Source organism: Struthio camelus, chromosome W (assembly GCF_040807025.1).
Source record: "Struthio camelus isolate bStrCam1 chromosome W, bStrCam1.hap1, whole genome shotgun sequence".
NCBI lineage: Eukaryota > Metazoa > Chordata > Aves > Struthioniformes > Struthionidae > Struthio > Struthio camelus.
The window spans coordinates 24,279,173-24,306,273 of record NC_090981.1 but is presented as its reverse complement, the minus strand read 5'-3'; the positions used below and the strand labels follow the sequence as shown (position 1 = coordinate 24,306,273).

The 27,101-nt window shown below is 41.4% G+C and overlaps 1 protein-coding gene across 3 annotated transcripts in view; it reads left to right on the top strand.

The window, feature by feature from the left end:
* The first annotated feature begins 2,584 nt into the window (after positions 1-2,584).
* Positions 2,585-27,101, top strand: part of LOC104150993 (aminopeptidase Q) — a 41,815-nt gene continuing 17,298 nt past the window's right edge. For all 3 annotated transcript variants that reach the window (XR_011137484.1, XM_068925799.1, XM_068925800.1), the window contains exons 1-11: positions 2,585-3,198; positions 10,826-10,968; positions 12,186-12,325; positions 14,450-14,576; positions 15,125-15,279; positions 16,711-16,824; positions 20,514-20,657; positions 20,992-21,057; positions 21,183-21,248; positions 22,262-22,431; positions 23,868-23,944. Coding sequence is in view for 2 of the 3 variants with exons in the window: in XM_068925799.1 (XP_068781900.1) it covers positions 2,585-3,198; positions 10,826-10,968; positions 12,186-12,325; positions 14,450-14,576; positions 15,125-15,279; positions 16,711-16,824; positions 20,514-20,657; positions 20,992-21,057; positions 21,183-21,248; positions 22,262-22,431; positions 23,868-23,944 (1,816 nt within the window). In the remaining variant the exon portion in view is untranslated. The remainder of the gene's footprint in view (positions 3,199-10,825; positions 10,969-12,185; positions 12,326-14,449; positions 14,577-15,124; positions 15,280-16,710; positions 16,825-20,513; positions 20,658-20,991; positions 21,058-21,182; positions 21,249-22,261; positions 22,432-23,867; positions 23,945-27,101) is intronic.

Sequence of the window (27,101 nt, the reverse complement as noted above, 5' to 3'; positions counted from 1 at the left end):
AATTCCAAACCTTTCAGTACCAGAAGTTTGTATTATACTGCGCCAGTGGTGCTTGCTCTGTGTGTGCAATAATAACGCTGTTTTAAAGTCAGCTCTCAGCACAGGCAAAGCAGGCAGTTTCCTAGGACGGGGGGGCAAGAAAGGCTAAGCTGAGGTAAGCAGGCAGTGGGCACCAAAAGGATGGAGTTGTAAAGTATTTGCTATGGAGGGCCCAGCGCTCATACTGTGTGCATTTTGGAGGAGTTAACTGCAGGCTAGCTCTTGTCCCTCTCTTCTCCGCATTGCCTTTCTTGTATCTGCCTACACTGATCAATTCACAGTCTTGTCAATACAAACGTGGATTTACGCTTAGCTGTTCTAGCAGCAGCTTCTAAACTAATCTGTCCAATGACAGATTTATACAAAGGGTATACAAAATCCCTTTGGGGCAGAAACATTTAAACAGAGTCATTTTTTTTCCTGTTAGGGATAGGAAACCTTGTTCTTCCAAGTCTATTTGTAATTACATTTACAATTAATTACTGGGTAACCAGTAACGCCTGTGCTGACTTTGATATTGAAGATATACTCAATGAAGGAGAATGCAAAGTATTTATCGTGAGCCTGCAGGAAAGCTGAGGCCTTCTTTGACATGTCCTCAACAGCTCATGCTTTGCTTGTGTATTGTGCTCATCGATAGCATTATGTCAACCTCTAGCTCACGCCTCTCACTTCAGATGGCCGGGGAACCGGAAACTTCCCTGTCAAATATATAGAGCAGTATTAAAAGTCTAGAGATTCAGCATCTCCTATGGAATAGCTGCTGCCACAGATATTTCCAGGCATTACAACATTTTCAGCTCTGATACAGTAGTGTCTCAGTTAAAGAAGGAAAATAAACAATACAGAGCACATTATATTCTGTAAAACAAACAGCCCAAGTTAATGAAAAATGTTTATAGGGATTTCATGGGCAAATATGTGGCCTGTGCGCATGTGTCCCTAATGCCTAGAAGGACTGTTGATCTTACTTGGTGAAACGGGAAAAAAATCAAGGACCTTCCTAGAAAGCGAAAACAAGATCTACAATTTTGTTAAAAAGAAAAACTGAGCTTCAAAAGCTTCCAAGTCCTACTGCTAACATCTCTGTACGTGCCATGACTTGGTACTTCTCCAGTTAGATTAAACAAAATGTTAATAATGCGATTTAGGGAATCATCTTTCAGTCTAGCAATTATTTCAAATTACTGAAATACATCCTTGTTTTTCTTCTTCTTACCATTCAGTATATACAGCTTACGATGCTATCACAGTGGTTTTTTTTTTTTGAGAACCCTGTTGTTATTAACCTAAGTGTCTCAATTAAATGTAAGCATGCGCAATTGTAATATTTTATGAACAATTTAAATATTGTAATATTTTACTATATGAAATTTCAAGTCAAATTTCAGTGGAAAAAAGCTGCTTTTTTTTTTTTTTTGACCAGCACTAGCATGAGAAGCGTTGTTTACCATACTGCACTTTTAGTGGACAACTCATCTCATGTTGTCATATGTGACCTTTCTCTTTTCTTTAAAATTCAGCGGACATCGACAGGACTTTCCACAGCTAGCGAGGGTTGCACAGACCCCCTGGTTTGGAACAAGATGGTAAAGTTTGTCAGATGCTTTGACATCCTTCAGAAGGACAGAGCTGTCTGAGTCATTTTATGACAGGTGCTTCATTTCTACCTTCAGATGTGTACTAGCAGCTTCTGCTGACTTAAATATGAGTCACCTGTTTCCATGCCAGAGCAGGGTTTGGGCTACAGCCTGAGCAAAAGACCGTCCCTGGCCCACAATTTCCTGCAACTTTCCCTTCAGAATCATCCCATTTGGGCACAGGACTCTGTAAATACATTCAAGAGAACGGTGAATTATGATATTTGTAATAGAGGTTACTGGTATCTTTCGGGCCGCATACAGAGTATTTATTTTCCCCTTTCAAGTGAGTGAGTGTGTTAGTGTCAGGAGGGGAATCTGCAGTTGTGGGTTAAAAAAGGCCTTCGCCCTTCACTTACTTTATAAGATTACAAACTTTTGGGGAGGAAGAGGTAGTTAAACACCCCTCCCTATAATATGTATTGTAAGTAAACTATTGTATTGTGTGTAAATCTAGGAAAAGAGTACGTTTGGACGACCTACGGGAAGCAAGAGAAAACAACGTAGGTTTCATTGATACGATTAAAAACATTAAAAGGGGGAAAATTGGGGAGGGGGAAATTGTTGGAGATGGTCCTAACGTCTTAACACAAGAGCGACATAACGAATGTTGCAAAACACGCCGGAGAAAAAGAGAGAAGCTGCTGATGGCGCCGGGGCCGGACCCTCGGGGCGGCTGGTTTTTCTCCCCAATCCGCGAGCCCCTGCCTCGCCCTCCGCCCGGGCGGCAGGTACCGAGCGGAGCGGAGCGGGGCAGCCGGCGGGGCTGGGCGGGGGCGGCCCCCGGCCCCCTGCCCGGCCCGGCCCGGCCCGGCCCGCCCTCGGCCGCTCACTCCCCCGCGCCGCCGCCCCCTAAGTACCGGCGCGGGCCGGGCCGGGCCGGCCGCCGGCGCGCAGCGGCCGCGATGGGGCTCCGCGCCGCCTCCGGTGTCTACCTGGGCCGTCGGGCCGCCGCCCTGCTGGCCGCGCTGCTCCTGGCGCTGCTGGCCGCGCTGCTGGCGCTCGCCGCCCTCTACGGGCGCTGCCGGCAGGAGGAGCCGCCGCCGCCTCGGCCCTCGCCCGCCCCGGGGGCGCCGCCGCCGCCGCCGTCCGGAGCCACCGGGCCGCCGGGGCCCGCGCCGGGCTCGGTCCGCCGCCGCCTGCCGCGGCACCTGGTGCCGCTGCACTACGAGCTGGAGCTGTGGCCGCAGGTGCGGCCGGGCCAGGCGGGGCCCTTCACCTTCAGCGGGCAGGTGAACATCACGGTGCGCTGCCGCCACGACACGGACGCCGTGGTGCTGCACAGCGCCGGGCTGCGGAGCCGCGGCGCCGCCGTGCGCGGGCCGCTGGCCGAGCCGGGCGCCGCCGTGGAGGTGGCGGCGCTGCGGCAGGAGGCGGCGCGGGAGCAGGCGGTGCTGGAGCTGCGCGGGCGGCTGCGCGCCGGGCGGCGCTACGTGCTGCAGCTCGCCTTCCAGGGCCGCCTGCAGGAGGACTTCGACGGGCTCTTCCTCGCCCGCTACACGGACCAGGGCCGCAGCAGGTGGGCGGCTCCGCCGGGGCCGGGCGTGAGGGCGGGGCGCGGCGGGAACGGGCCGCCGCCGTTTCGGCCTCCGGGCGCCATTTCGGCCCCCGGCGCCATCTTGCCCCAGGCGCCGCCGGCCTCCCCGGCCCGGTGCCCCGGCCGAGGGCTGCGAGGGGCGGCGTGCGCCCGCGTCCTCTCCCGACGGCTTTCTCGCAGCTTGGTAGCTGGCCACCTGTCACTCGCGGATCGCTGTCTCTCTTGCGTTTCGGCGAGCGTTCGCTCCGGCCAGCCGCGGTGGCGGGAGCCGGCGCGAGGGCGAGGTGGCCAGTCGGTCGTGCAAGCCGTCCCTTTCCCCCACGCGTACCTCTTGGGTTACTCTGCGCAAAAGCAGGCGTGCGCTGCTGGGCTGTTGTCATCCTCTCCGGAAAGCACCGGGCGGTTCGCCCTGGGTTTCCCGTAGGAGCTGCCGTGGCCGACAGGGCGCTGGGACTCGTCGCGGCAGGGGCTGGGGAGCTGCTCCCTGCGGAGGGGCAAAGCGCGTGGCGCGTGCTGCGTTGAACCCAGCGCCTCAGGTTCTTCCCAGCTTCGCGTTTCAGGCCCGGGTTAATTCACGTGTTGCAGGACGTCGGTGCTCAAACGTAACGTGAAATGAAAACTCTCTGGGTTTCCCCCAAAACTCTGCAAAAAGCAAGTCCGCTGGGCTCCCAGGTCTCTCGACTGTTTCTTTCTATCCGTGTTGCCTCCCTGCTGCACTGTGTTGGTTTCCTGCTCTGTCGCCTGCCTCTAAGTTGGCTGTAATGGCTCCCTTCACCATTTTTCCCCTTTTCCCCAGCTTTGGTAACTGTCCCTTAAAGCAGCTGATTGACTTTTTTCCCTAGCCCTTCATTTCGGCTTTTCTTCCTTTTACCCCAGGGGCTTTTTTGGAGTCTGTCGGACTGGGTCTTCTTTTGGCAAACCGCGGAAGGCTTATGGGAAAGGTAAAGGTCTGTCTCAACTGGTCAAGCAAAGTTTCTGAGACAGCGTCGAGTCTCTCTCTCTTCGCCCCCTTCCGATCGTGAGGGATCGGACAATACCTACGTCCAGTTCCTGGGGATCTTATTTCTGAGCTCGTACGTTCCCCTGTAGAAATGACAGCTTCTCGCCTCATCTGTGTACGTACGTCTGTGAGGAACTGATCTAGAGTTCAGGATTTGGGCGGTGTACTCGGGCATGACTGCAGAGACGCTGATGGTAACGCGTTTCCGCTGTGCAGTGGAACAGGCTGGGTCGTGGCTTTGGAGAGCAGGAGTTCATAGGTGCTCTTTGCACGTGAAGTTGCTTGGATGTCTTCACTGGGTGTGTCTGTGTTTAAGTATGTCCTTAATGTGTGCTATTGTGATGCTTTATTTGTTTATTTGGAACTGTGGAACTAGGGTTGGGACAGCGTGGGTTTATCAAGCAGTCAGTCATTTTAAAAAAAGTCAGCCTCAAAATAATGCCTTTTTTTTTTTTTTTAAACTGGGAATCTTCTCAGTGAGTTTCATCCTAAGTTTCTGGATGTGAAACTTGCTAAAGAAAAGTGAAACCTAACACGGAGATTTTAGTTGAAGGACAACTATCTCAAGATAAAGACTTTAAAATAGAAGCAGATAAAAGGCTTATTTAAAGTTATTTCATTTTTGATAGTGAAAGATGTAGTGAATTGCTGAGGATCACACAGTGAGTCAGAAGGAGAACTAGAGTTAAAACTCAAGAGGTCTTGGCTCCCAGCCAACAGGTAATATTCACTTACTCCCCAGATCCATATGTACCTGCCCCTACAGGAGTAGTAGTAATAAGAAACCCTGAAATAAAGCTAATTTCTTTCTTTTTTTTTTTTTTGTTTGAATGGAAACAGAAGAGGATTGTGCGATTTCCCCTCCCCTCCCCCCGCCGCATAACAATGAGCAGGCTTTTCAGCTGCCAGCTCTTATGTTCTTGTGTAAATCTTCACTGATACCATTGTCTTCCACATCTGGAAAATTTAACTTGGGCAGTTTGTTTGTTTGTTTTTTAAGGGAAAGGAGGTAAGTTGATTAGCATGACAGAAAATTACGGTATGGTCCAAAGTTATTCTTTAGTCGTTACTTTGTCATTCATGGGCGTATTTACCCAACTTCGGAGTTTGTTAAGGAAAAGATAGAATGCTTTGCTTAATTTACATTTAAACAATTATTCTAAATAAGTAAGAATGGAACAAGCATTTAATTATTTAATGCTGCTTCAAATTACTTTCTGATACCATATTAATTCAACCAAATCCTATCTAATAAACACTGAATTAGACAGAAATATATTTTGTAAAATTCAAAGGATCTAAAAAAGTGCTAGTGTCAGCTTTGACATAGTAGAAAGCAGGAACAAACGTTTTAAAATCATTAAAATAATGTGCATTTCGAAGGGTTTAAAGGATTTATGACAGTTGTTCCGTTTTACTCTTAACTCGTCATGAAGCACTAATAAAATCTGAGATTGCCATCTGGTCAACGAAGATGCCAGTAGTGTTCAGACACTGGAATAAATCAAAGGAAATCCACTGATTGCAGAATAACATCTTGTTTTGGTTACTTGTTCCTGCCTGCATTCCTGATGTTCTTAAATGGATTTTACATATCTTTTCTGCTTTAAAAAGGCTTTCTCTGAATCCAGAGCATGCAACAGTATCTTTTTTTTTTTTTTTCCCCCCCTTTACTAAGGATGAAGTCGTCGTTTTACCATAGCAGTTTCCTAATCTGCTGGGGTCCAGTAACACTGAAGAGGTTTTGTCCTCCTTTTTTGGAGGAGATGCATTTTGAGGTCTATCTTTTGTAAGCTCTCACAAGCTGTTTATGATGTTAAAAGTTGAATTCTGATGGAGGACCTAATAAGTCAGGAGCTGTTTTAGAAACATTCAGTGTCTTTCAGCTCGGGGCTGCCTGTACAAATAAAGCCCATTATGATATTGGCAGGAAACCGCTGTCTCCATTGGTAGCTTTTTCCAAAGTGACTTTCACCTGGCCCCAGCAGACCTTTTGGGATCTGGTTCCTGTCTAGGCTCCTGACTTCTCGGGCTTCTCTAGTCCACTCTAACACCAATCAACTCTGTAACTTAAACCGCCCAACTTTTAACAATGTGCCATTTATCTACAGTCAAACAGATTCTTGTACTTTTTGTATGTGCTAGAAATTGTAGTAGTTTTTATAGTTTGCGCTTGTGAAACTACTGGAGACCTCTGATTACAGGGATGTTTAAGCACTGAACGGCAAGATTTTTTTTGGCTTTTTTTTTTTCTTTAGCTGGATCCTAAAGAGAAGTGAAGCCTCTGAAATGTTCATTGGGTCTGGGCTTTGGCACCTACAGTTTTTTTTGGTCAGATGTCTGCGTTGCACTTGACCAGTTTGCAGAATTAGCTAATTGACACAAAGTACCATTCCCTGTTCTCTCCAAATCAGAGCTGAATGACGCTGGCAAGGTCACGTGGGAAAGTTTGTTTGTAATGAGAATGCTCTACTATTTCAGAAGCGATAATCGCGCCTCTATAGAAAATGGAACAAATCAAATGCAAACCTTACTGAATTTCCAGTACAAAAATTGCCTGTGACCTGTTTGATCATAGGTGACAGCATGCTTTTTTTTTTTTTTGGCCAACAATTTGTACTACACACCTGATCAGCTCTTACACCTGATACCTGTATGAATACCACACAGCCCATATCTGCAGTGCTCACAGTAGCAGAGGAAGTCAAAAAGGAGGTTACTCCTACTTCCCCAGCATAAAATATCCGTAAGACTCCCCTTTTGAAATGGGGACTCTGTGCTGTACAGATAGCTGGGAGAGTTCACGCCAGGATCAGGGTAGGCAGAAAGGTATAGAAACCACGTTTGCCCTTCCTTAGCAGCGCTGGCATGAACACGTGCAGTGCAGGAGGTTTGCTTTAGCGTTGGTGTGCATGCAGACCTTGCGCTGCTGTGAACGAGCTCGTGTATACTACTCCAGGGTTACCAGGGTCCCTGTGGAGAGTACAGTAAAAGTGCAGCCTGTACATCAGTGTTCATGTTAGTGTTTCAAAATTCTGTGAGCGTTTTGCTTAGTGCCCGTTCTGCACGTATCCTCCTCCAGCATACCATTCAAATTCTATATAGATATTTGACTGGCTAGGGCTGGTGTTAATAGGCATCCCGAAATGCGATCAAACACGTTATTTAGGCTGACTTTTTTTTTTTGGTCAGTTGCTTATGTACCAAATACTAGAATGACAGAAAATAGGATTAGAATGGCATCGGTACAGTTAATTGTGCCTTAGAACAGGGAATCTGATATTCTTCTTAACTCTGTTTTCTCTGATTCTGTGGTAAGACCATCAAAGTCATTTGACAAAAATCAGAGCAAATAACACGTCTGATGTTTTCTTGGGTTGCATGTTAGTATTGAGAACTGGTCACCTGAAAGAAGGACTGGTTGTGGGAGACAGCCACCACTGCATGCAACGTAAAATATTCTGCTCGCTGTAAAGCTCTCTTACTTTGAACGACTTTATGGTTTATTTTATGGATTTAGTTCTGAGAGGGTTTTTAGTGTGGGAAAATGCAGATATAAAAGGTGTTGGCACAAAAGTGTTATACTATGACTATTACTAATAACATTATTTTAGTGAGAAGGGCATTTTTAGAAGAATAACCTTCTTGCATCAACGTAAAATATTTCTCCTACAGTGATGTTTTTTATCAGATGAAACAACGTCCGCTAGTTATGTACTATACGTGAAACTTTCTTCAGTTTTCCTTTCCTTGTTATTTAGACACCAACTAAAAAATAACTGATGGAATTTAAATTGTTAAAGGTTTACGCTAACAGATCCTGTTATCTATTTGGTTCTCCTTATTTAAAAATATTGTGATTTTGATTTTATTTTACTAGGAGGAGGAGGTGGCATTCTTTTTTAAAATAATTTTTATAAATATAAAATGAATCAGTGCACAAAAATGCCTAAGCAGACTGATAAGTTCCTCTCTTACTCCTGCAATGTTAGGCTTTTTTGAAAATGAAATTCCATTTGGGTAATTTGATTTGTGATAAAATTGGAACGTGGAATAAAATTTGCTGGTGATTCACCTCATGCTAATACCTCCACCTTTTCTAAAAACAAGCAAAAAACCCCAACAGTGACTCATTCTGACAAATGATGTGAGGTAGCGTTTGTGAAATAACTGTTGTTTGTGTGACATGCATGAAACGTTTTCATTTTTCTTCTTACTTGGAGACTGGCTGAAAAACAACTTTTTAATCCTTCCTCATATTTCTTTTTTTTTTTTTTTTTATGATCGTGCTTTGGCCCCATACATGTTATTTTGTGCTATTGAACAAGAATTCTTGTGGGCAGTAGGCCAAATTCACTCTGTGTCTGCGTTAGTTTCTCCTAGCAAAGAGCCTGGTGCCGGCGAATTTGCAGGAGTGAGGTTATTCAGCGTTTCCTATAGCTAAGCTGTAACTGAACGCACAATTGCACGCACAAAAGTGTACTTGGGTGCCTGGGAAGAAGGTGAAGCTAGAACAGGAATGTTTTCAGTGACTGATTGCTTGATGAAGCAGCGTGTTGCTTTTGCTGCTCCTGTGCAATCCCTGGCAGAGGTTTAACTTGTTCTGTCATGAACAGCATAATGGAGGGCAGGAGGCGATACTCGGATCTCAGGTGAAGCTTTTAGCTGCTTCAGTAAGGCAGCTGATGGCTGGCCCAGCGCGTACACAACTCTTGCAGTGAATCAGGTCTTTAAAAACGAATATTCCTGTATTAATAGGCGAGAAGTCAGAGAGGTGGTGCTGCTCTCCCTTGAGCTAATCCTCACTTCAGAACAGACATCATGGTCTTGATAGTCAGAGTGCGTCAGTGTTCAACATGCAGTCTTTAAACGTCATAAATTGGATTATGGTACAGTGTCAAGATACATCTGTTAAATGCAAGATGTACCTTGTCTTGAGACTGTGATGCTTTTGCACACTAGTCCTGTTGATATTAATTCAGTTCTACGCCATCAGCAATGAGAAAGGCATAGTGTAGATGGGCTGCAGATGTTTTCGTCATGGTTTTCCTAACCGTGTTGGTTAGATTTGCTCTGAGCAGGGTTAGGCAACACAGTGGTTAAAATGGCAGCAGCCGTACATCTGTCGAAACACAAGGACTCATGAAGGTACCGACCTTCATGAGGGCTGACCTTGGGAGTTGGGTGGAAACATTGCTACATTTTGTTAACGGAAACAGCAAGCTAATGGCTCTGCTCTTTGGGTCTAATTCCAGACAATGCAGTTAATTTCAGATACTGAAAAAAGGGCATCTCAAAACATGTACCCTGAGGTCGCAGGCATTGTTTTGATGGGTCCCGTGCTCAGCGCTACAGATCTGGTAGCAGATGCAGTCGCACTGTGCATGCAGTGTAGATCTGACTCATTGCTTACTGCATAGGTGCTGATGCTGCTCTCATGGCCTCTGGCTTGTTTGTGAGAGCTCTGTGCTAAGCCTAAGCCTGGGTTAACCTAATATATCAGATACATTGTTAAGAAATAGCTCAACCACAGCTGGAAAGTATCATGCCACAGCATGATCATGCCATTCTTGCATGCCACAGCTCCTGGGAACTCCCTTAACTTATCTGACTTATTTTTGAAGTCAGTGTGGAAAGTTTGATAGTCTTGAGTTACATGGTTGCATGCCTTTTTCTTCTTCGCATATTTAGCATGTGTATCATTATTCACTTCATTCAGATATGTGCAAAAGTCTATTTCCTATGGTGTTGTCAATGCTTTAAGTGGCCTTTGGCCCACAGGTGTGGAGCTTGAAGAACAGTCGCATTAGAATTTTTCAAACACCCAGGAAAGACGCCTCAATGTGAGCAGGCTAGATTTTTTTTTTTTTCCTTTTTTCTTTTTTTCCTCCGAAACTTTGGCCACTGGATACAGTGATTTGTCTTTTGATTCCAGTCACTGTGTCACAAAGATCTACCCCAAGCAAGGCAAAGCTCCTCAGTGTATGGCAGAAAAGGGTTCCCTGGACTGTTTTCTTGTGCTTGCTAGAGCAGTGGAAGAGCGTTGGCGCACTGCTTTCACTGGAGTTTTTCTCTGTGTTTTGAATGGAAGGGGGTAGGTGCATGTTCATGCACATGCAAGTGCATGTGTGCATAGTTAGCTGACAGATATTATGCTTACAGTCTTTTAAGAAAATGTATTGCTAAAATAAGAACCTGCATTAGAGAGATGAGCAGCTGTACAGAGAAGAGAGTCTAATTATGAAATGAAAGTTGGGCATTGTATCACTTTTGAGCGCTTGCCTCCTCTGTGCTAAACGTTAATCAATGCAATCTTAGTAACCAAACTAGAAACGCTCAAATAATCAAAATATGATATCCGCAAAAGCCTGGGGGAGGGGGAACATAACTCAGTTAGAAAAGCTACTTTTCTTTAGAAGCCTCCAAACTGAGCTGTCTGACAGGGAGGGGATTTAATCATGACTTAAAATAATAAACAAACCTTTTCCAAATCTATATATTTGTTGGGTTTTTTTTTCTTTTTTTCTACTTTGGCATTTTTGTGCACTCTGTGTTGATTTTGATCAGCTCTAACATGCTGGATTAATCTTATTTGTGTTTTCACTACAGTATGCTGATTGCATCCCAACTGGAACCAGCATATGCCAGGACAGTTTATCCATGCTTTGATGAACCAGCCATGAAAGCCACATTTAATATAAGAATTATCCACGACCCAAGCTACGTGGCTCTGTCCAACATGCCAGCTATTGGTAAGTAAACAACAAGTAGACTTCTGTGGGTTTCCCCTCCACCCCCGCAAATTACCTTAAAAAAGGGTATCATTTATCTGAACAAAGTATAACTTTATCATTCTTTGCAAGCATTCTGTTGTCCGTGGGCTAATGCTTTGAAAAGGCACAGAAAATCTGTGCCTATAAATTTAAAAATTCTCAGGCAGATGTTCATAACTAATGCCTTTGATGGCACTAATTCAAGACTTCCCCGTTGTGATGTGCTCTTATCTGGTAGCTGGGGCCTGGACATGGTCTGATTCTTATCGTTTACTGCATAGCCAGTGTATCTTACTGCATGACCTCTCCTCAAAACAAAATGGCAGCTCCAGAAGTTTCTGGAAAATTTAGAGTTGTGGTATTAAAGGATTGTTTTCATTTTATGTAGATTTTTAAGATGTATGTGCATCATATCAAAGTCTTCTACCAGGCAGGGAGGCTATAGTCTCTTGTATATGTACGGAATAAGAATTACATTTAATGACGTATAATTCTGTGGCAGTGCCACTCTTGTCACTTGCTCGGCTTCGTGTGGAGTGTAGGCTAAGATTACAAACAAATTTCATAAGTTAGTATTCCTATAGGAAGCTGTGGAATCTCTTGCCTGCTTCTCGATGGATCTTTTCTTCAGTTCATTGCCCTGAATCCTTTTTATTGCTGAAATCTATTTAAGTCAAAAATAAAGAAGGTTTATGAGATTTGCATAGAAGTTAAATTATTTAGGAATTGTAATAGATGGGTTCTCTGCAGGAATAGCTTGGAAGCATTTTTTTCTCTGAGAATCTTGTCCATTTTCCCCTCTTATGTAGAAGGAAGGTATCTGATTATGTACTTTGTAATTCTTAGGTGCACATGACCTATGTTTGAATTATAATCGATCATGCCCATTGTATGCAGCCTAGGATAAATTGTTCACAGTTTATCTGCATCCTGAAACTGATGCAGTTTGATATGCTTTAAAAGCTTGAGTTAAGAAACTCAGGAGTGGATTTTTGGCATTTGACTGAAAGGTCACAACTCTGATATGTGGTAGAAACGCGGACACTGGCTGCTTGCCTGCTGCCAGAAGCATATGAAGTTAGTGCAGACCTACGGTATATCAAAGAGAGGTGTAAAAAACATGCAGGAAACATCACATTGCTTGTTTGTTATGCAAGAGTCATCGTTTGAATGTTTATTTGATATTTTGTTCTTAGATGTTTCTGAAATGAAAGATGAAAATGGAAGCCTGTGGACTGTTACCACATTTGATACTTCACTGAAAATGTCAACTTACATAACTGCTTTTGTGATCTGTGATTTCGACTATGTCACCAGAACTGAGCGGGGAAATGAGGTAAATATGAGGCTACATAACACATTACAGCAGTTTACAACAGAAATTGGCTCTGTGGTACATCGTGTGCTTTAGAAGATATCACAGATACTAATTGTGCTTTCCATTCCAAAAGCATTTGCTTATATGGCAAAACTGCTAACGTTTATCCTAGAAATATTTCTGCAGAAAATTTTCTTTCATAATAATTAGTGTATTATCCTGTTATTATCATTTCATAGGTGTATTCTGATGTGATTCTACAGGCACATATTGGGTGTATGTGTTAAAACTTCAGGAGGTAGTTATTCTGCATACAGTACTAGGTCTGGATCATCATATATTCTTAGCCCTTTCAATTGGAAAAAATATCCATTTCTGCTGCTGTGACAACTCAATAAAGTTCAGTGTCTGGTTCTCCCTGGCCCTTTGGGGATCTCTGGCATAATGACCTCAGCAGAGGCAATACTGTGCTCCAAACCTTTGATGTACTTGTTTCTCTGCAGTGGGCACAAATTTTTGGCTTTCAAAAGTAACTTTTCTGTTTGAAACTTCTTTATACAGCGAGTATTGGATTTTCCTGTTATACTAGAATTGCCAAAGCTCCTTGAGAGAAGCTGTAAAAAAATACTGTAATGGCATTAGTTGTTCAGTTTACCTTTTGTTAAAAACCAACAGAGATTAGGTATGTTAGCTCTATGATTGCTTCATTGACATCTTCTTAGGGAAAGGTAGGACAAAGTGAGAGGACAGTGCAGAGGTGCAGTAGGAAGCGTAGTATTACCTCCTTTATAAAGGTGGAGCTTGCACATGTATGTCATATATGCTATCCTCTCTATGAAACAAACTGATGCTCGCAGCTCTGATTGCGGTACCTTTTTCTTGGACTAACGTGTACTGATAGGAGTTTGTAAAGGAAAGCATTCAAACTAGTGTTTTTCAGAGGGTGAAGAAGGAAGAGGTATCACAAGTGTGCTGTTAAATGGAGGGGAGGGATTTTTCCCTTAAGTTTCAGACAGAGATGCTCAATTTAGCCCTCCACAGTGTACGTGCGTGGGCAATTCACTGCGTCCTTTCTAACATTTCAAGTAAGTAAGTAACAATTCCAAACACCTGCATTGCAATTCGAAGTTCATTTTAGCATTAGGATTTTAAGTATGGTCATTATGTCTAGCTGTTGCAAAATTAAGTGATCTGGTCTTTGAAACTCCTGAACCTTGGCAGAAAAGGGGGGGGCTCAGAGGCTGAGGATACGCTGCTAACTGAATATTCTGTGTTTCTCCCCTTGTAAGTTAAATCCTGATGCTTCCACAGCTGTGCTATTACCGTTTGGCTGTGCAACCCCTTGTGAGACCATGTACTGTATTTAGATGCAAAACGTTCAAGTTTTTTGAGCTGCTAGGCGCCTCGGGGTCTGGCATCCAGAGGTGTGTGATGGAGATGTATTCCTCTCTTCAGCCTATGTGGTGACTTTGAGCAAGCAGCTGCCTGCTGCAGTGCCATGGCATTGCAAATGCCACAGGACAGCCAGGTGTGGAACATGGGCACAGGAAGGGAAAGCTTTGCTTGATGCTCCTGTCTCCATTACCTAGAGCTAGAGGTGGTTTCTGCTCAGAAAGGCCTCTCTCTAGCAGAAGCAGCAGACCTGCTCAAGGCTGTGAGAAAGTCTAAGAGGAGGGACTTGGCTATTTGAACAGCAAATGCTCTTTAATGCTCCATTTCTTTCTCTTCAGGGACCCAGTGGTGGGCTGAAGGAAAACTTGTCCCCCGGGCTCACTGATTGGAATACGCTAGCTTAAGATGTTTGCATTTAAATATGTTCATGGTATTTCTTATTTAATGAAAGAATACTTGAGAATCCATTTGCTGCAGCAATGTATATTTGTATTCAATCTTTGGCCCTTTTGAAGTGCCAGAGCTCTCCTAGACTTTAGTGGGATTAGGCTCTGTTCCATATTTTGTTAGGTCAGGCAATACTTGGGTGGTTGTTTTTTTGTTTGTGGTTTTTTTTTTTTTTGATGAGAAGCTTTATTGCGTGATCTAGTGTGGACAAACAGCATTTTCAAACAATGATTCACAGAAGAGAAGCAAAGAAGATGAAAATATGAGGGTTGTCTAAAATAATATTTCCTTGTTTTATTGCAGATACGTATTTGGGCTCGGAAAGAGGCAGTTAAAAATGGATATGTTGACTACGCTTTAAATATCACAGGCCCGATATTTTCATTCCTGGAAGACTTACTTAACATCAGCTACCCTTTGCCAAAGACAGGTGAGATTACTTGTTTTTTTTTTTTTTTTTTTAAAGGGACCAGAAATGGCTACTGATGATACACCATTCACGGAAGTAATGGGTCCTCTCGCAATATACTCTTTTTTTATAGCATACCATATTCATGGAATAAATCCATTAACCTTTAATTTACTGATTTCTCCTTTCTGCATAATGGCTCTTGCTGACCTATAACTCAGCACTCATCTCTTCACATCACACTCATTCTTTTAAAGTGTCGTGTCCTAATGCAGTGACAGATATAGTTACAAAGTGGATAGAAAGTGGATATACAAGATGCGTTTAAGGTTTGGGCTTAATGGGGATTTCTTATTTGGCTCCCTGAAAGGCTAGCAATTGTAAATGGGAAGTGTGAAAAGAAAAAAATTTCACAGAGTATTTTCTAGAGTATTACCATGATATAGCAAAGAACCACTAAAAAAGTATTATCTTTTAATTGCACACTGTATAAGTATAGAATATTTGTGAGCATTTTTTTTTTTTTGAAAATTTTAAAGATTTTTTTTTAACTCTTTGAATCAATTTAGATCTGGTTGCACTACCTCATTTTGGAGCTGATGCTATGGAAAACTGGGGGCTAATGATTTTCCAAGAATCTTCATTGATGTACCTCCCACGTGATAAATTCACAGGCAGAAAGACTTTGATTGCCATAACTACATCACATGAGATAGGACACCAGGCATGTGGTAAACAATTCTGTACCCTTGTTTGTCTATGAAGTTGTTTCCTTCCATTTGCTAAAGATACAAAGTTGTTGAATAGGGGGTGTGAAAAAATTGGTGGCAAATAGAGAAAGAACTATTAAAACATTAGCAAAATCCGTATCCATGGAGCACCATGAGGTTGAAAGACTTGTACATTCAGTTGATAAATCAACATTGAAAGCAATTTCTTTCGATTTGCAAACGGCATATTGACTGCATAGGGCTCACCAATATGTATAAAACTGTTAATGAACCACCTATTTTTTTCTTACATAGTAGCCAAAAACCATACTAGAAAAGAAAATATAGAGATGGAGGAATTATATGATATTCTCTGTATGCACTATACTTAGTACGTCAATGGGAGAATGAATGGACTTCATTAGTGGGAGCGCACATATATATTGCACAAAGGTATTTGTTTTTTCCATAAGAAACAGTCTATGGTATTACAGAAAAAATGCAAGATAAAAACATTTTACAGTGTAGCTGGAACTTTGTCTGATTTTCACAGAGATTTTGAAAATCTTTTTTATTTGGTTAGGAACGAGAATGCAGTTTTACTTTTTTATTGACTATGTTTAATTTATTGTTGTTTGCCAGAAGAAAGTAATTAGTCAACAAAGTTAGCAAAAGAGTTTAACTTGGCTAGTGCACATATGTGCCCTCTTGACAAGGTCTGACTTTTGAGACCTTGAGATGAGCAGAGTGTTTTTTACCCGTAGGAAAATAAAATACATGTCATTACATAACTGTGTTTTAAAATAAAGTTTAATTATAGGCCAAGATTTTAAGAATTAACAAATAAAACACAAATCCTCAAATGATCGGTGTTCTGTTAAATATTGACTGCCAGATGTGAGTATGTAGCAGCTGTTGTGGAAGTTGTATTGCTCATCCAGATATGGATTTGCTGATTTTGGAAGTGGTTATTTTCCCCAGTTCTGTTTATCATCCACTTGACAATTTTCTTTCCTTAAGAACAAGAAAAAAACAAAAATTATTTTTTCATTTAAGAGTGGCTCTTTGAAAAAATGTTTTAGAAATGGTTTGATAAATGCTATGTTTTTAATTATAGCCTGATTTGATTTTCTAGTTCTACACATTTTATTGGGAAATATTTAAAATTAAATAGAATAAAAGATTGATACAAATCACTGATGTGCTCGTGGTATGAAGTTTTAGATGAAGCAATTAAAAAAAACCTGACCTGAACCTTTGACTCTTTCCAAGATGCATCTTTGTCCTACTGAATTTTCCCTAACTGAAGGAACACGTGCAGCATTTTATCCAGTTACACGTGTGCATTAAATAAAGTCTCTTGGGCATAGATTTTTCTATATAACTTACAAGAATAAAAGCAGCAGCTCAAAGAGATGTTGAGACACTTTTTCTTTCTATTTAAGTGGTTTGGAAATCTGGTTACTATGAACTGGTGGAATGACCTGTGGCTTAATGAAGGACTAGCTTCTTTCTTTGAATACCTGGGAGCTACCTTTGTTGAACCTAAGCTTTCACTGGTAAGTACTAAAGTTGAATTGTTCTAGTACATAGGAAGAAAAGGAAAATGCAAGAGATGGGATTTAATTAAGCCACACCATTAGTAACTTAACTCCCCTAGGACCTATTGGCAGCTCTTCATCCTTCCCCGAAGGTTTTCTGTCTGCTGGGGCTGTACCAACTGTAAGAGGATGGCTGAACAGCTGTGATTCTGCAGTGACAGGTTGCTAAGGAACTGGGGTAGTCATTTCACTCTAGATCTGTCCTTTGCCAAACCCCTCTTCTATTTATGTATGTATGTATTCTCTCCTGGATTTTGTAGCAGGTAGTTTCCCTCCCCCTGTTTCCAAGCCGTGTTTATGAGAGAACTGGACAACCTGTATCTCAGGTACCTTCACTGGACGTGGCTAAGTTTGGACACTTTGAGTCTGTTTACCCTATTGGGTCCATGGTTGCTTAGTTGCAAATAAAACAGAACTTGCCCCAGCTAATCCAACAGTAGGGTAAAAACTCCTGTTCCTCACAAATGGGAGTAAGCACAGGACTCACAGTAGATTGGAGAACTCCATCTATCATTAATCTGTGAGGCAGGAGGATGGGGTGCTGCTAACCATGGCCATGAGAGGAGAGTTAGGCTGGAGGAGCTGGTTTGTAAGGTAGTGCAGGGCCAACGTTGTAACAGAGGTGCGCTTGCCGGTATGCTCAAAAATGTCTATGCACAGTGCCCTCGGCTGCTGAGGAAAAGAGAAGCCTGTAAAGAGAGACCTCTTGCTCTAGTCTGGGCTGGTTTGAGACTACAAGGGCTGTAGTCTGTAGTCCAGCAAGTGTAGTGTGGTCCTAATCCTGTACCATTACATTTGTTGAAATATATGCTCACAGACATCCCCACACTGTATGGTATGCGTGGTGTATATTTTACACTGTGTGGTTTATATAATCTCAATAAAATGTATACATGTGCACATACTGGTTGATCAGTGTCTGTCAGTCAAACAGAGCATTTTGATGAATGCATTATTTCTGTAATTTGGAAATTATGACTTGTGAAATTAAATGGATCAGGTGAGTATAGTTTTCTGATTTTTTTTTTTAATCTCTTTTCAGCTTGTTAAACTCATTCCTGATGTTTCTGTTATCCATGTTTCATCATGTAAGGTTAGGAAATTTGACAGAATATGACAGCGTGTCTCATTCAGCATGACACAGCACAGTGAAGCTTATCAATTGTAGACAACTATCTATTTCTCCTTTCAGTATTGGGTGAGAGAATTCTGCATGCTGCTTGGATTATGGTTGCTTAACTTTTGAATACAATTCAGTCAAGTCTACATATATTTTCCCTACATGCAGTAAAGGTTCCACATCTGATAAGCTGGATATGAAAGGTTTATGTATGTTTCTGGAAAGCTTCATATTGTTTTTTGTTAAAGGAGCCTTTATTCTCGGCTGTTATGCCTAGATTCAGCAAGTCAGAGGTCCTACTTGGGTGTGTCAGAACCTCGTATTTTCTATTGGTTAGGTACTTCTGAAAGGCTAGTGCCAACCAGCAGGAACTGTTAGCAGGGGAAGTTAGGACATACAGAACAGTCCTTGGTCTGCTGATGTCTTTGATAACCAGAAAGACACCATTTAGTCTTTAAAGACTTGATCGGACTCAGGTCATCACCTGTGGTCAAAGGCAGCCGCAAAGGAAAGTGACTTTCATCCTCACAGATCCTTTGCAGTAAATAGCTGGCTGACTGGGCTCCAGAGATGTGCCCGCTTCTTAACTTTCCCACCTTGTAGTATAGTTGTACTATGAAAGCTGACATTCTTCTTTGTCAAACCTATACAATCCAACTGACGTTGCTATAAATCCTTCTGGTTTAACAGAGATCTGTACGTAGCCCAGTGACTGGGAGCTGAGTAATGTGTACTTGGGTCTTTGCTCTGATGTTATCACCGTTACAAGACTATCAATACATTTTTCAATCAAAATGCAAGTAAACTTACAGAAAGAACTTTTTGATATTAAAAAACAAAATGTACTGATCAATGAAAGCACAGCTGGATAAAAGAATTCTTCAGTGTGGGATTTTTTTAAACTGTGCCATATAGGAACCAAATAAAACAGCTATGGTTTAGTCTTTGAAAATATTTTAGAGGCTTAACATAGTGGGAGGAACTACATTTACTACACGTAGAGTGTGTTGCCTTTTCACAAGAAGATAGTTCTTGTGTGATAAGTCCACAGACAGATCAGGTTACTGTGCTCACGTTTCCATGTTCTCACAATGGGTTTATATTCTTGATTTCTGTTTATTGCTCTCAAAAGTTTAATCAACTGTACTAAACCCCAAAACTGCTGTTGTTTTTAAAATGTAATCTATGATAGTCTGGAAGCAAGAACAGAAAAACTGCAAACCATCTCCTGGTTTCTAAGTTAGTGATCAATCCAATCTGTTTTTTATCTGACTCAGATGAAAGACTGTTCGTCGCTTTCCTTCTCTAATTCACCAAAGTACTTAAGTAAGCATGCTTAATTGGAAACTAATACAGGCATGTCCAACAAATTCTGTCAGGAGGATTTTTAGGTCATGAGATATGCTAACCTCTTTCTTTGGACTTCAACAACAGATCGCTTTATTCTCTGTGAAGCAGCATTGTAATAGCATTGCAAAGTATAAAGGCTACCAGGTTTTAAACTGGAAATAAGTATTTGTCTCCTTTTTAATTTTGATATTAGATTTTTTCAAGAGCAAGCTTCTAAAACAGTTACTGTTTCAAATTTACTTTACTCAAATAAATGCAGAGTACTAATTCCATTTGATAAGTGGAATGTGATTTGCCTTGGAAATCCAGAATAAATTGCACAGGTGCAAGGACACAGGGTTTTCTTGTGCAGGTTTGTGGGCCACACATAATTACAAAGTGAACCTGGAAAATTACAAAACCTGCTCTGAAATTTACTGGCTTTTTACAAAAAGAGGAAAAATCGGCAAACAGATTTGATCCTATTTATTAAAAGCTGTGTTCTTCCCTTTAACAAGTGCTCAGACGGGCCTGTAATGTTTTAAAAATTTAAGTTCTTTCTTTACCTACCTGGTTATGTCATTTGTCTTCCAGTTTTAGGACAGATACTCATCTGGTGGAAACTGTAGCATCATTTACCAAAAAGAGAACTTTATTAATTTATACCAAAGAAGCAGTTTTTCCTCCCTGTTTATTACTTGGCGGCATCAGGAATGCTGCATAGTGCAACTGTTAACCCTTAGTGTACTCAGTAGTATAGTCTGCAGATTGTTTTTCAGGATTGCGGCAGGAGCAATACGGAGCCTAGGTGGAAGATGCTGACAGATTAAAGAGAATAGATGTAAACCAGATATAAATTTTCAGTTTTCAGTTATTTTTTGTGATTTACTAAAATACAGCTGACTTTTTCCTTGAGGATTGCAGTGTAACCACCTTTGGCAGACACAAGCCCACAGTCTTCTCAGATGTACAACTTGCACTGCCCTAAGTAGTAATGTTGCATCTGGAAAATGTTGTGTTTGGGTGCAAGGTCCCTTTTATTTTTTTGTGAAAATTAGGGAGAGGAGAAAAGGACTGGTGCTTATTTATTGTTGGGCTATTTCTATTAGTAGTAATTCCATAAGCCAGATTCTCTGCCTGAAAATATTTTCTTTTCAGTTCACAATGCACTTAGATTTTTTTTGTCTTCCACTTTCAGGATAAAATCTTTTATGATCATGTTCTACTGCCCATCTTAAGGGAGGACAATGAAATAGAAGTTAGATCGCTGTCGGAGAGTGAAGACAAGATCAAAGAATCATTTTCATTAATGTCTCTGTTTAACAGCATCACGTATAACAAGGTGAAGAAATAAAATTATTCCCTTTTCTTTTATATTCTAAGCTAATGTGATGCAAAGTAGGCTTGAGCAGAGCAGTGGAATATCTTCTTATGTTACAGTGTTTGTTGTGTATATATTTTTTTTGTTCAAGATTTGTTTCTGCTGCTCACATAGATACATTGAAAGTTGCAAATCTCTTTGGCTACAAAAGAAACAATGAATACATTTTTTACCTCCATAAATATGAAGTGTAGGAATAGCCAGATTTATATCTCTGAAATACATTTTGAAAAAATATTGCAATAATAACTGCAATAATAATTCATATGCTCACGTAGCTCTTTTTGTGCCTCAGGGGGCTTCCATTACCTGGATGCTTTCTAGATTTCTGACTGAGAAACTATTTATCAGAGCACTCAATGTAAGTTTGAAAAATTAATGTCTTCATCTTAATTTATTAGCTTGAAAATAACAGTTGTGCAAATTAGTTTCTGCCTTGCTGATGTTTTTCATTGAATCTGCATGAATTCTTCTTTTTCTTTGCAGTCTTACCTGAAAACACTTTCCTTTTCAAATGCTAACCAAGATGATCTGTGGACCCACATACAAATGGTATTCATTTGATCTCTACTGTTACTGCTCTGGTGTTTGGCATAGGCCAAGTTTTGGGGCATATACCGTTTGTAGCAGACTGAATTGGGATTTGGCAGTCCCTGGTTCAGTCTTTCCCTTACGTACAATTTGCTTTGATGGCCCTTTTGGCGAAGATCTTTACAAATATTTATTTGACTACTTAACTGCACTTGAGATAGGTGGAACTAAGTACAAGGAGTAGAGGGAGAGGAAGTGGAAAATCAGGAACAGGGTAGAGTTTTATTTTTCATAGATTGCCTCAGCCTGCGTGAAATTGCAGAGCCTATTTTTTTTGGAGAGTAAGTTTTGCCAGAGCAAAGTGTGGGACACTCACGGTTTGATGATCAAAGATGCTGCTGTGTCACAAATTCAGCAAAGTCTATACCTGTAGCAGTAGCTCAGCATTTCACCCTTTACTGGTTTTGGCAGGAAACTGAATAAGAAAACGGGTATTAATAATGAGTTTGTTATAAAAAATTCTACCTCTCTGTTCCTCTAAAGAAGGCTTCCATTGTGCTGCAAGCTCTCAGATTGAGCCACAGTTTTGGATGTGCAAGGCTCTGGCATCTTTCAAGCCACCAGAGACCATGCTAATTCACACTAGTTGGGACTGTAGCTTAGTATTTCTTTACATATGTTGCTACTATTGAATTTGTTCATTAGGCTGTTGCTTTAAAATCTCTGTATTCGAGCAGGTTTATGTGAGTGAAATAAATAGTCTGTCGTCAGCCATACCAGGGTGCAGGTATATTAAACAAAACAGAGAAGGGTTAGTAGTGAAGATACAAGAACGAGAAATGTCTCCATTCCCGTAAGGGGTTATGCTGTCTCTATAATGGTGTCAATAATGGCCTTTTCACTTTGATTTTGTGCATGAACCAAAGACCAGCAAACTCCAAAGTTAGGTTAGAACAACCCCTGCAACGTTTCTGAAGCAATATCAGTAAGAGCCTGTTTATCATAAACATTTCTAATTCCTGTTTCTCTTGAAGGTTGTAGATGCACAGGATGAAGTTCAGTTGCCAGCATCTGTAAAAAAAATAATGGATTCCTGGACATGCCAAAATGGGTTTCCAGTTTTAACATTAAATCTCTCCACTGGCACCATCAGTCAGGAACAATTTCTTAATAGAAAGAATGAAAACAGTACTGATTCTTACAAGTATGTTTAGCTTGTATTTTTATAGTATATTTATATACTCTATTTTCTGCATGAAAATCTTCAGTTAGGACATTATTTTTTGGCGATCTGTGTAATGTCTCCCTTCTCCCCACCCGGTCATAAACTGCCAAGTAAAAAAAATTCATTGCAGGCTTGGAATTTGCAAGCTGCTTGTTTTGTCAAAGGGTTGCTTTTCTCTGGAGTAGTGACTTTTCCAGCCACATGATGGCTTAGTAAGGACAGACACAGGCCCTTAGTAAGCTGCAGGGCAGGAGTTTTGCCTGGCATTTGCTTCATCCCTCAGTTGTCCAGACTGACCTGGCAGAACCATGTTGTAGTTTTCTTCCAGCACACGTTCCCAGTTTCTTCTCCTCGGCAAAGACAATGGGGTTGCGCTGAAGCAGTTAAATAAATGGCCCATTTTTTCAAAAGTAATGAGTAGCTGACATGCAGCTCTAAAGTTCCTGACTGTCAATGAACACTGCTGAATGTCTGGCTGTTTTGAAAGCCACGCTGCGTATTTAGGTGCCTAAAAAGGGTGATAAAAGAGGCTACCTTTGGTCACCCACTTTGGAAACTCATGGCCGGAATTTGAGGTATCAGGAAATTTAGTGATCCTCCGGAGTGGGAGGATGCGTGGGGAGAGCCCATGAGATGAGTTCTCAGCAAGGCAAGAACTACAAAGCAGAGCATAGTCCAAAACAGCTTTTCCCTGGCTGCAATTGCTGGTAGCATGCACGACCGCAAGAGAGATTTGATGAGAACCACAGAGTTTCCTTTGCTTCCAACCTTGAGGAAGTAAAGAGAATTAGTCCGTTCCACCTATTTGGTTAGCTCAGATAAGGAATTCCAAGTCACAAATGTTAAGTCCTTTACTGTAGCTCCGGCAAGAGGCAATACCGTGGGAATTTAAGCAAATCCAGGACATGCGTTACTGAATTTTTCATTTCTGTGAACTTGTAGGTTTCATAGCTTTCCTGTGTTTCTCTGGGAGATTTACATTCTCTCACAAACGAAATTAAAGTTGTCGAAATTAAGATTGTATCGCCTACCTGGGACCTTTTTTAGTAGAGACAGTTCTGAAAAGGAGCTTTACTGTCTCCAGAAATAGGATGTAGTGCAATAAGTGAGGAGAATAAAATTATTGTCTGGAGAAGGAAAGCAGACTACAGAGACGCAGTAATATTCAAAGATCTAATACAGAGCAATAATCTGAATATGAGAGCCTTTTGAAATCCATGCCAAAACTTTCCCCATGTTCAATGAACCTAAGGACTGGTCTGGTGGAAGCGCCACCATCTGATGAGGTTTTGTGCATCAGAGAGGGAGGGTAGATGGAGATTGTTATAAGAACTTATTGCAGTCTAATTTAGCATCAGTTGAGAGCTTGTTTTTTAAGCATAAGCATTAATTACCTTTTTTTTCTCCCTCCAAAGTAACACATGGATTGTTCCTATCTCTTGGATGAGAAATGGATCATCGCAACCCTTAATGTGGCTCGATAAAAGCAGCAGTAAGTGATGAATTAGTTCACATGTGTTAAAAACAAGCCGATAACAACAACATGCCTAAACACTTCTATAAACAGAAGATATATTTGAATTGAATTAGAGAGGTAAAGCCTTAGTATGGCAAAGTCTACACTTACCTGTTATGTTTTGTATTGCAATATCAATAGATTTTAAAATAAGTTATTGTGTTGTTTTTGTCTAAGTTGCAATCAAGCTTTAGGGTAGGTTTTTAATAATAGTTTAGAATGCACGTTCCGAGTAGAGATTTCCGCAGTGATTTTGATTTGTCGTTCTGCACACAAGTCCAAACCTCACATTTCTGTATTATTCTTACTCCAGTGGGTTCCACTGACATTAGTGACAGTTTTTGAATGTATATAGAACCTCAGAATTTGGCCATGATGCATCAGAAAACGATCAAGCTCAAGTAATAGATATGAAGACTGGAAAAGATTGAAAACGGCTGTATGAAATGACCCAACATTGTCACATATAGATATCTGTAAAAACAAAAAATGCCTACTTTCAACACTATGTAATTTAATTTGGTTATGCAGTCTTCTCAGAAGAGTAGAATTTTAAAAAGTTTTAAAGGCATATAATAAAAAAGTGAGTTTATGGACATATCCAGTCAAATAAAATGATTCATTTCTTTCTCATCTCAGTGCTTTCCAATAAGCAACTATATTTTTTTTTGAGAGAGAAGAATGTAATCGTTAGGACTGGGTAATTATTTTTCTTTGGCAGGTCAGCCCTGAACTCTGTCAAACTCTGAATCAGTTACAAGATGCAGAGACTAATGTGTTTATGGAATGCTTAAGAGCAAAACTACAGTATGTTGTGTGTGTATTCCAGCTCTCTGCCCTCTGTTAGCAGTGATTAAAAGTTACTTTGGCTATTTTTGAGGCAAGAGGATGGGTGGAGAGGTTATTTCACAGTATGTGGACAAGTAAATAAGCAATCAGTGGATGTTTATTGCTTTGAGTGCTTTGGATTTAAAATGAAGTAAACCAGTGATTGATAAGGTGAAGAATTAGAAAACGTGCAGGAAAGAAGTGTTAAACAGTGCTTGCTTGGAAGGAGATGCCGTGAGATAGTGCTGTGTGCTAAGCCTGTCTTACTGAGATGATAACAATTCCATTTCCTCAGCCATCACATGCTTTAAGAGCTAGAGGAGAACGTATGGAAAAAATCATCATGTTGCATCTGTCTGAAGCAACTACCGTAAAGTAGAAATTCAGTCATTAAAACACATTCCGCTTGTATATGAGAACTGTAGACTTCAGTCAAGGAACTTATATTCAACTTTAAAGATCTTAAAAATAATAATAATTTTCTTTTTTACTTTTTGATACAGAAATAAACCAAACTGTCTCCTAAAAGGCCATAAATGTTGAGGATATTTTTAAATTAAATTATCATTTGCTCCTGTAAAATTGAAATGGCTTCTGGTTGAGAACTTCTATTAATGTTGTCATTTAAAGGTGTTCAAAGGTGTTCATGAGAATAGTTTTGGGAAATGAAAATGAGATGTTTGGTAAGAAGCACAGTTTTGTTGAATAGTTGCTGCAGTGGCATAACAATACATAAAGAGAAAAGATCTCAAAAGTGAGACATGGAGCTACTGGAGCGAGTCTTGCGAAGGGCTACTAAGTTGATTAAGGGACTGGAGCATCCCTCATATGAGGAGAGGCTGAGGGAGCTGGTGGGCCTGTTCAGCCTGGGGAAGAGAAGGCTCGGGGGGGATCTGATTAATGTGTATAAGTATCTGAAAGGAGGGTGTCAAGAGGACGGGGCCAGACTCTTCTCAGTGATGCCCAGCGATAGGGCAGCAGGCACAAGCTGAAACACAGGAAGCTCTATCTGAATATGAGGAAAAACTTTTACTGTGAGGGTGAGTGAGCACTGGAACAGGTTGCCCAGGGAGGTTGTGGAGTCTCCTTCTCTGGAGGTATTCAGAAGCCATCCGGACGTAATCCTGGGCAACATGCAAACCCTGGGCAACAGGGTCATCTAGGTGACCCTGCTTGAGCAGAGGGTTTGGACTAGAGGATCTCCAGAGGTCTCTTCCAACCTTGGCCATTCTGTGATTTAGGCCGTGTATATTTTTGTTGCAGAACTCTGCAAGAGCTAATTTATCTTGCTTCTGAACAAGGTCAATTAAACTCCAAGCTAGGCTGCTACTGGTAGCCAAGCCAATCTATTTAAAGCTGCACATGTACCACGTTAAGAGTGCGTCCTATTGGCTTAAGGTTTGTCAGGCAATATCTGAGTACTTAGCTTCTGCCTGTATATTTGGATTGATCACTGACAGGAAGAGACTTGGTCCCTGAGTGATAGATGTCTGTGCAGCAAAAGCGGAATGCTAGGAAAACTGTGCTGTTATGGTAGAGCACGTTTCACTCAGCGTGATGGATGGAGATGAGGAATAGATTGCATCTCTCCGAGCATGGTTTTGCTATTTTAGCTGCAGGTGCTCTTGATGATTAGCAGAACATTGCACCCATATGCCATTATATGGAAAGTACTTCTAGGGGCACCCACGGGGCTAGTACGTCTAGCCACCCACAGACGATTTAAACTGTTAAGCTCATATCTGCCATGGATCGCCTTTCTTTTTCGTTTTATTTAGTCTGTGAAAATGATTAAGGCTGAGTTCCATAGTACTTGCTCAGTCAAAACACACTCAAGTCCCACTCTCCTGTTCGGTGGAGCAGCGCTGCGTCTAGATTATGTACATCAAACAAATTTTTTTTGTGTGTGTGTGTTAGAGTTCTTCTTAAATCATGCTGATAAAACCCAGTTAAAGCAGCATTCAAATCCTCTTGTGAGGAGACAGCTTAGAGCCTTCAAAGCTCCATTGGCTCCTTGAGTTGAACCTTTGGCTAGCGGGAGCAGGTAATCGGAAACATAGTCTGAGTAATAGCTAGGTGAAATAGGACTGCAGACAGAGGCCTTTAGTGCGTGATATGACTCACAAGGACTACAGGACTTCTATTTACAGCTAAGTTTTTTGATTGTCCCTGTTTTATCAGCTTAACTGTTCTGCTTCCCTCGATCTCTACTAGGAATGCGTGGCTCCTGATAGGAGGACTGTTCTTGTGTGAGGTAGAGTTGTGTTTTTGGAGTAACACGAAGCAGCAAGTGCGCAGTGGTATT